The following is a 10,679-nucleotide window of genomic DNA, read 5'->3' on the forward strand; positions in this document are numbered from 1 at the left end:
GTAATAATAATAATAATAATAATAATAATAATAATAATAATAATAATAATAATAATAATAATAATAATAATAATAATAATTAATATGGCCATATCGGTCAATGCACGAAGGCAAACCACCGATAAACGTGAATTGTTTTTTCATTTATTTACTGAGTTATAAATAGCATCATATTCAATATTTACAGTAATAACAATATGTCATACTTTTTAAATGTTATTTGTTCCACTGGATAAATCATTATCATTATTCCATACAAACACACATATATGTAAACTGACACACAAACACACCCATATTTATGTCATGAGGTTCACACATTCAAACTCACAACGAATAATTCCTTATGACAACAACCCATAAAACCCTAAAAATTGGGTATATTTCATTGATGATATACGCTCATTAAAAATACTCACAACACCCGCCAGCCGCATATAACGGACGTACCAACACGCAAAATTGTGTAAAACATTGAACGTTTTGATATAATTAAATGAGAACTAATCATTAAAATGTCTGTCTAAAAACAATAACAAAGAACTGAATTGAATGACATCAATTTCGTTCCTTCTATAATAATATATCTTAAACAATTGCCCCCCCTCTCTCTCTCTCTCTCCCTCTCTCTCTCTCTCTCTCTCTCTCTCTCTCTCTCTCTCTCTCTCTCTCTCTCTCTCTCTCTCTCTCTCTCTCTCTCTTTTCACATATTTTAATGTAACACCTTTCTGACCGGAAAGAAAAAAGGGTGTGCCACTAGCATGAAGCGAAATCGCTCTTCGATTTGAAGAGCACAGACAGAAGAAAAGAAACAAACCCAAAACAGCGATGCCTGAGACCAGGTCAGGGTGACAAGAATGGAACTGGTATCGATATCAAGGACTTCATAAAATAAACAGTCCCTGTCTAGACATACAGACATACAGACAGACAGATGAGCTCGAATTCGGAATCTATTTATAGACATTAATATAATTTATCTATAGATTGCATACATGTGCATTGTTGCTGCCAACTTATCTGACTTAAAATTTCTTTTATTTATCCCCTAAGGGAAATTTATCTTTAGGGTCTATTATAGGGGAAGACTGGAATAACCCGGGCGTGAGCCGCAGTGCAGCGCCGTAAAGTGAGCAAAGGCCAAGTGAAATGTGCTAAAGGCCATCCAGCGCAGTTGGTTATTGAACTTAGTACCTCTGGGGTACAATGCAAAGGCCATGCCCTAATCATTAAGATTCGAACTTTTACTGTCGACTTAAATTTTTAAAAATATATTTTAAAAGTTCCGCGTTGTTTAAATCCGAACATCTTTGCCCAACTTGAATCTTACAACTATGACTTAACTAAGACTGTTGGCAGCTCTGTCTGTATTTTTACAAGACATGTAAGAGGGTTAATAGCTTTGTAAAATAATATTTTGGAAGGAATCGTCACGGTACAATGTTAAATAACATCCGGGCAACAGCAACAGCAGCAGCAGCATTCTCGCAAGCAGTTGACACAGAGAGTGATCACCCAACAAATCAACACAAACAAAAATAGACATAGTAGACACATTGCGCAACGTTACACCGTAAGCCGTATCACGTAAACATCACATGATTGGTTAGAATATGGAAGAATCCCCTTGTGACGTGTATTCGTTTACACAGCATCTTTTCATAAAACAATGTCGTGTTGATGGAACGTTAGAGTTGTAAAAACGTCGTCACAAGCACTTCCGACATATACTAAATACCTTATAAAAATAGTTACGATAAGACCAGGTGTTATTATTCGAGTTACGGCTAACGTTGCGACTTGCGAAAAGTAAGTGTCTCGTCTATCACTATCAAGCATTCACCAGCAGTTTAGTATTCAAGACAATGTCTTTTTTTTCTCTTATTTCCATCAATGAAGCTTATCTTTTGATGACTTGTGTTTTACGTCACTCAACTAAAATTGATGTCCTTGAGAGACTGTCAGACTGATGATCAGTCCTTCTATATTCTCTAACACTCTAAGACTTGATATGATAGTAAAATGTCCATTGAAATTCCTTCCAAAACAATAACAAACAGGCGTATGTATAATTTAATCGCATGTGGTCCGTACGAAATAGTTTTGTTAGAAGTCATCAGCTCACTGACTGTCTACAAGAAGATCAAAAGACAGTGGAATTACGTCAAACTCATACAATTTATAGAGAAAGTATGATATTTTATCAATGAAAATGCTTTGACCAGAATAGCCATCGTACTTTAGATAGATTAACGTTTCGTGTTTATAAATATTCATCATAACATTGTGCATAATATGCAAAAATATTAGCATTATATCAATCATAATTCAAAAATATTATGTATATAATCACAATCATTGTCATAATTTCAATTTCATTATCAAAAGCAATAACAGTATCGTCTTTATCAACAACAGAACTTTTATCGACATTAATGAAATAATTAACAACATCAAAATCAATTATAATAATATTATTATAATAACAACAATACTTATTCGAAATCATTTTCAAAACAACATTTTCACTTTAGATATTTTTTTTTCTTATTTGAAATTGATGACATGACAGACTCGGTCGACGGCTATGATGATGATGATGATGATGATGATGATGATGATGATGATGATATATGATGACGATAATGATAACAATCATAATCATAATTGTATCAACCATTATAACAATAACAATAAATGGACCTACATACCTATTCATCCAATCTAAATTCAGTCAGTTCACCGTTCAAAATATTCATCATTACAATCGGAAAAGGCCGAACACATTGGCCGTCAGATCCCCACTTAGCAAAGAGGGATGACTAATGTACACTGCTAGTTCATCACCGTCCTCCAATTCGAAAGAACCTTCCAGATTTGTCGTTTTGAGGTCGTCTTCTCCGATACTAACTTGTGTGATGAGTAGTGTCTCCATTTTGTCTCTCCTGTGACGGTCTTTGTAGAATTTGGATATGGAATGGACAACGTGTTTGTTTTGGAAGTCCACGTTGCCGACAGAGCTGAGTGTCATGTGACTGTACAGGTGGTACACGCCCGTTGATTGGACGACGATTCGACCTTTGGTGTAGGTCAGGTCGTTCCGTACGAAAGAGCGTTTTTTAGGGTCAGAGGTAATCCAAGCTAAAGGCCTTTCAGCTGAAAGGAAGAAATGAGATAATAAAAGATGCATAATGTGAAAAGAAAACTGTTTTATTTCTTTATTTTATATTTCTGTCTGGCTGTGTTCTTGTGGTACCCACTACACTTGCTCAAAGCGCTTTACAAAGGGTCCCTGATCAACAGCAACACGTAACATAAAGAACGAGACATGACGCTTGCTAGGCGATAATACAGTATTTTTCCGACAGAGACATGGCTGTTAACGGCCAGGTACTCATCTTACACCTGAGTACGGTGAGAGAATGTGAGTAAATAGTCTTTTCCAGTGACTCAATTAGGCTCCGAGCCCAGGACCTTCCGATCCGAAAGCGAGTGTCATACCACAAGACCACATAGCCGCATCATGGCCCTTTATATCTAAAACTCGACTATGAAAAATGTGTAAATTCAAAAAGTAAACTGAAATAACAATGTTATTACTATTATTATTATTATTATTATTATTATTATTATTATTATTATTATTATTATTATTATTATTATTATTATTATTATTATTATTATTATTAATATTATTGCTAAAAGAAAATGTGGCAATGTCTTAATATAATATAAGTATAAAATTAACGTGTTTAATTTTAATTAATTATATCTGCTTGCAATGCCTTAATGTGCGACCTTCCTGACCCTAACATCTTGCATGCGAAGTGACTTGCTTATCTCGCAAAGGTGCAAGAGTAAAGAGCAATGCCTCGCGGACGACGCGGGTCACAATAATATTATACCGTATGCTCCTTGCCATAATAATAATAATAAATCGCGTAGCGTGACGCACAACACAACAGCTCTCAAATGCTGCATTGCGTCAAAGTGAATAGTGCAAAAACCCATAACAATCCTCGTAGAGAATGACTGAAGATTTCGACGCCATTCAGCTCTTTGTTATACTGTTTTAGCACTAACAGATAGGTGGAAACCTCTCAATAAACTTTCTCAATCCGACTTCAACACGTTTAATGTTATACATAATTTTGTGTGTCGGTACGGTTGATCTGGCGGCCAGAACTTGTGAGTATTTGACTTAAACGCACACCATAAATATTTTTTGCTCACCATTTCTTAGCTGATTTTCCTTGGTTTGTTTGACATTAAGCATCAGGTGAGCAGCGCTGGTCATCATCGCCTGCTCTGTGTTGGCGAACCGTGGATCTCCGGGGTGGATCTTCCCTCCTTCCCCACAACCCGATAATTGGGAGCTGATGTGTTCTAACTTCCTCTTGATGTATTCATCGGAGAGGACAAGCTGTGGAAACAAAATTATATACAATAAGTACAAAGCCAGCTCGACGACATGGAATTATTAAGAAAAGATGAAAGATGTATAGCTGCAAAAGGCACCGATTTTTATTTATTTTTTTTTGTATAGAGTAGAAGGGTTAGATTGCAGTGCAAGCCTTTGTTACCTCATAAGCCGAATTTTAACTAAAACTGGCATTGCGGCTATGTGGTCTAGCGGTATGATTCTCGCTTTCAGATCGGAAGGTCCTGGGATCGAGCCTCGCTCGGCGCGTAGTTGAATCCTTTGAAAAGATTCTTCACTCACATTCTCTCATCTTACTCAGGTGTAAAATGAGTACCAGGCCGTTAACAGGGTAGTTCTGTCCGGGGGAAAAAATGTAGTCGCCTAACAGGCGTCATGTCTCGTCCTATATGTCCTCAGTGTTGCTGTTGGCCTGGGACCCCTTGTAAAGCACTTTGAGATTACGAGTGGATATTGCGCTATATAAAAACTCCCAATAGAATACGATCACCAAAAGAAGAGAGTGAACTGTGAGTTGTTAGTATTCGTGTTCCAGGAAACAAATAATATCTCATTGGCTGTACTACTCAAACACAATTCAATCTTCACTTTCTTTTGGTAGTTGTCGCTTTATATCGCGACAAGTAATAAACAAAAATGAATGATATAACAGCTTTAAAAAAGAACAAAATACCAAACACAGCACGTTTCATGCTCAAACCCCTTCTTCAGCCAACAACAAAAACAATTAAAATAAAAAATTCATTACTTTTTTAAAAATAAAGATAGACGGCAGAGAAATGGTTAGCACGTTCTGGTAAGCTATACGTTTCTTTGCCACGAGGAGGGTCATTCAAATCAATCGATATTTGAAGGACGAGTTTTCTGGTCAATTTTTTAAATTCAAACTTTTCCAGAGTACGGAGTCAACTGTTTAAATCTAACTTCCTTCCTCGTTCCCAAATCCTAAGCTCCCAATGTCACAAGTGTATGGTCGTCATCATCAACTTTCCTTATTAAACACTGCATCAGATCTCACTCCCGGGTCGAAAAAGATCTCAAATAAAATTTGGATTACAATGGTTATTTAAAAATTCCTTAATAACGACAAATTTTGCCAGAAAATGAAATGAGTAAGTAAAGATATTATGGGGAAGTGGAGATGCATTTTGTGTGGCTGGCTGTGTGTGGAAAGCGAAAAGTGTTTGTGTGTGTGTGGGGGGGGGGGGGGGGGGGGGGGGGGGGGGGGGGGGGGGGAGAGAGAGAGAGAGAGAGAGAGAGAGAGAGAGAGAGAGAGAGAGAGAGAGAGAGAGAGAGAGAGAGAGTAAGAAAGGATAGATATTTTTTGTGTGTGAAAGAGAAAGACAGATAGGGAAAAAAAAAAAAAAAGAGAGAGAGAGAGAGAGAGAGAGAGAGAGAGAGAGAGAGAGAGAGAGAGAGAGAGAGAGAGAGATAGGCGGGGGCGGAAGGTAAAATAAGAGTGGGTTAAAAAAAAAAAAGAAAAGTAGAATGATATCCAAAATTGTCACCAGTAATTGACAGGGGAAAAAATAATTTATGATCTCAGCACGGACTGTGAAACAAACATCGTAATAAGCCGACTCGTTATCTCCGGACTCGAAAGTTGAAAACAAAACTAAACGATGTGGGCGGTGGTGAGGACCGGCGGACCGCCTTTGTTTGTGCTACTTTTCATTTAATTGACAGTATCCTTGGAAATGACACGGCGATATTTTTTGAGTTCATTGAGGAAAAAATTAGTAAAGATTAAAAACTGTCTGCCTTGCCTCGTTTTGGAAAAGTGAATGAGTAGGCAAGGGTGAGTGAATGAATGGATGGATGGATGGATGGATGGATGGATGGATGGATGGACGAACGTGGGTGGCAGGGAATGGATGGATGGATGGATGGATGGATGGATGGATGGATGGATGGACGGACGAACGTGGGTGGCAGGGAATGGATGGATGGATGGATGGATGGATGGATGGATGGATGGATGGACGAACGTGGGTGGCAGGGAATGGATGGATGGATGGATGGATGGATGGATGGATGGATGGATGGATGGATGGATGGATGGATGGATGAATGGATGGATGGATGGATGGATGGATGGATGGATGGATGGATGGATGGATGGATGGACGAACGTGGGTGGCAGGGAATGGATGGATGGATGGATGGATGGATGGATGGATGGATGGATGAATGGATGGATGGATGGATGGATGGATGGATGGATGGATGGATGGATGGATGGATGGATGGACGGACGTGGGTGGCAGGGAATGGATGGATGGATGGATGGATGGATGGATGGATGGATGGATGGATGGATGGATGGATGGATGGATGGACGGACGGACGTGGGTGGCAGGGAATGGATGGATGGATGGATGGATGGATGGATGGACGGACGGACGTGGGTGGCAGGGAATGGATGGATGGATGGATGGATGGATGGATGGATGGACGGACGTGGGTGGCAGGGAATGAATGGATGGATGGATGGATGGATGGATGGATGGATGGACGGACGTGGGTGGCAGGGAATGAATGGATGGATGGATGGATGGATGGATGGATGGATGGATGGACGAACGTGGGTGGCAGGGAATGGATGGATGGATGGATGGATGGATGGATGGATGGATGGATGGATGGATGGATGGATGGATGGACGAACGTGGGTGGCAGGGAATGGATGGATGGATGGATGGATGGATGGATGGATGGATGGATGGATGGATGGATGGACGAACGTGGGTGGCAGGGAATGGATGGATGGATGGATGGATGGATGGATGGATGGATGGATGGATGGATGGATGGATGGACGAACGTGGGTGGCAGGGAATGGATGGATGGATGGATGGATGGATGGATGGATGGATGGATGGATGGATGGATGGATGGATGGATGGATGGATGGATGGATGGATGGATGGATGGATGGATGGATGGACGGACGTGGGTGGCAGGGAATGAATGGATGGATGGATGGATGGATGGATGGATGGATGGATGGATGGATGGATGGATGGATGGATGGATGGATGGATGGATGGATGGACGGACGTGGGTGGCAGGGAATGAATGGTGAGCAGCGTGGATCAGCGCTACGGTCTTTGCTTCGTAACCATAAAGGTACCGATTTCGATCACCCGCCGCTGCGCTGTGTGGCCTTGAGCAAGTCACCTCGCCCTAGCTCAACTTACGGCGCTACTCTGCGGCTGATGCCTGGGTTATTCCAGTCTTCCCTTGGAAAAGACCCTTGATAAAAATTACCCCTATGGGATGGATAAAGGGAATTTTATTTTATTTTATTTTTATAAAATGAATGGATTTTGAACCCGAAACAATCCATGATAAGCGTTTATCTTTTGTTTTGTTTTACAGAAGCTGTTCTAATTCATTTTTATATATTACACACTTAAAAACAATATGGGTGGTGCAAAAGGGGTGGGGGGGGGGGTTACGTTTCAGTTTAAACCTATTTCAGGAAAGAGAACTCAATGATTGAATACATGAAACATTATCACTGGTAGAATATTGGAGAAAGGGGGAGGAAGAGAGAAATTGAGAGAGAGAGAGAGAGAGAGAGAGAGAGAGAGAGAGAGAGAGAGAGAGAGAGAGAGAGAGAGAGAGAGAGAGAAGGAACAGAAGGGACAGAGAGAAAAGCGAGGGCCGATTAAATTAAACTAAAATCAGACAGTAAATAGATTATAAAACCCATCACATCATCATGTTATTGACTATCATATATACGATATCATATATACATTTACAATGGCCGGCCGTCTGTGACATAATATTTATGGTAACGCAACGGTTTATTTCACCAGTTAACTGTCATATACTAGAAAGACATTTTTAAAATTTTCCCAGAAAACTCGTCCTTCAAATTATATCGATCGATTTAAATTACCCTCAGTTTGGCAAAAACTCTCAAACCTAAGACTTCACGAGGTCTTCCATCAAGCCTCAAATTTGACAGGTTTTTTTTTTTTTTAGTTTTTTGTTTTTATTTTGTTTTTTGTCAATATGAAGGTCACTTAAATCGATGGATATTTGAAGGACGAGTTTTCTGGCCAAATTTTTAAATAGCTGTCATCTCAGAGTACAGCAGTGAAACTGGTTAAATAGCGAGGGCAAAGATTTCCTAGTTTAGACAATAACAACAGCAAACTTAATCAACTGAAGGACGAAAATAGAGAGATATATTATTACAATCACTTATTCATTTATTTATACATATTTTTTTTTTCAAAAATCTAATTATATATTGACTTAGCTATATAATATTCATTTTTAAAATGTTAAATAAAAGTGATATAGATTGTATTTCAAACTATGAATTGCCTTTTAATAAATTTATTTAATTATGCATTTATCTCTTTATTTATAAACTTAATTATTTATTTTCTTTTTAAAAAGTAAATATTTTAATAAGAGTCAGATGGAATATATCATGTTATGACTGACCTTTTGATAAATGTATTTATTGACTTTTTATCTATTTGTTTGTTTATTCATTTCAATATTTATGGACTAGTATTTGTATTGTATATTTGAACAAGTCATTTTAACTATATATATATATAAATAGCGAGAGATAAATATCGTATTACTGTCAACCAATGAAGGACAATGGCAATGATTCGGGAGGATACTAGTGCGGGGCGGTCCTTGGCAAGCTTAAGGACCACGGTCCTACGGTCCTTGGGAAATGAAGACCGCAAGGACCGGTCCTTTTCGACATTGAACATTCCTGAGAGACTGTTGGAAATTCGAACCGGTTTGACCTTTGAGAGCGTGGGATCGTTCATTCTTGAACCGTTAAAGACCGCTACACGATGAAAACCGTGGCCTACAGGAGTAAAACACACGGAGTAGTCACACTCATTTCAAATTGTAACCTAATTAGAGAAGAGGGGTGATGCCTTCTTTATTTGCTCACCGTACTTCATTGTTACTTCGATAATTTAATAAAATTTGAAATTTATCCCCATTAACGGAGATAATGGCATCGCCCAAGGCGTTGATCGAGTTGTTCGTGGCGTTGATACACACACGCAACTCCTACCCCCCCCCCTCCCCCCCCCCCCCCCCCCCCCCACACACACACACACATTAGAGGGCAGCGAGCATTGAAGAGTAAGAGAGAGACGTGAAGTTATAATAAGAGGGGGTGGATGAGGTGATAAGAGGGGTCGATGGTGACTTTTCACCAGATCTAACAAACTCAGCTACCCATTCATTGCTGAGTAGACAGGGATTCAGAAAAAAATCGACTGCACCCGGGATCGATCTCTGGCCCTTTGCGTATAAAGAGAGTGCTCTATCAACTGAGCTATCGGGGTCCCCAAATATTCTATTGGACTTTTTTAAAATTCAGACGTTATAACTGGGTTTTTTGGAAGGAAGAAACTAATGAAACTCATATTATTTGATTAGTAAAAACACCAAACGAAATTTTAATATTATTGTATTATTTTAAATGACAACACTGCGATAGAAAGGAGTGGTGACAAGAGATGGACAAAAGAAAACAAAAAATCGGATTTGCTACTTGCTAGGTTCGACACACACACACACACACACACACACACACACACACACAAACACACACATCTTTTGTAGTCACATACATTTCAAACAATAACCCATTAGAGAAGAGGGTCATGCCTTCACCATAGATCATTGTCATTGCGATCATTATGGTGTAGTAAATTTTGAAATTTACCCCGTATAATGGAATCGTCCAAGGCGTGCGCCTCCTGTTCCCCCCATCTCACACACGAAAGGGCGGTTTGCGGAGTGGAGGTTGGTGGTCGTCTGCCTGTATGGTCGTCTGTGTCGTTTAGTGTATGGCAAAGGGGGGTGGGTGCGATTAATTAAGTGGGATGGGTGGTGATTGGTGGAAGATAGGCAACCGAAGCAACGAATCGCTGGGGAAGTAGTAGGCTATGGCGCGAGACCGTAGGACCGTGGTCCTTGCAAGGACCGCCCCGCACTAGTTGAAAGGTGATAAGAAGTGAGGACCGGCGCCGGTCTTCCCCTCTGGGACCGGTCTTCGGTTCACAGCTAAAAGACCGTCGGACCGCGGTCCAGGCCGGTCTTCAGCGCGGCACTACGACCTTTCTAGATTTGCAAGAGGTGGGAGTGGGGGTGGGGGTGGGGGGGGGGGGGGTCAGAGAGATGAGAAAATTGAGCGTAGGTGGATGGATGGCAGATAATTTTTTTGTTTTAATTT

General features: G+C 39.9%; 1 protein-coding gene across 4 annotated transcripts in view; it reads right to left on the reverse strand.

The window, feature by feature from the left end:
* Window positions 1-668: 668 nt before the first annotated feature.
* LOC144980894 (uncharacterized) overlaps window positions 669-10,679 on the reverse strand; it is a 114,530-nt gene continuing 104,519 nt past the window's right edge. For 3 of the 4 annotated variants that reach the window (XM_078928797.1, XM_078928796.1, XM_078928798.1), the window contains exons 3-4: window positions 4,234-4,423; window positions 701-3,156 (exon numbers count right to left, since the gene is read on the reverse strand). In XM_078928797.1, the coding sequence (XP_078784923.1) occupies window positions 2,762-3,156; window positions 4,234-4,423 (585 nt within the window). In that variant the 3' untranslated portion in view covers window positions 701-2,761. Of the gene's footprint in view, window positions 3,157-4,233; window positions 4,424-10,679 lie in introns of all 4 variants that reach the window. The other variant, XM_078928795.1, reaches the window with a different exon arrangement.

This window comes from Berghia stephanieae, chromosome 10 (genome assembly GCF_034508935.2).
Source record: "Berghia stephanieae isolate SIO BIC M18660-M18661 chromosome 10, UCSD_Bste_1.3, whole genome shotgun sequence".
Classification (NCBI taxonomy): Eukaryota; Metazoa; Mollusca; class Gastropoda; order Nudibranchia; family Aeolidiidae; genus Berghia; species Berghia stephanieae.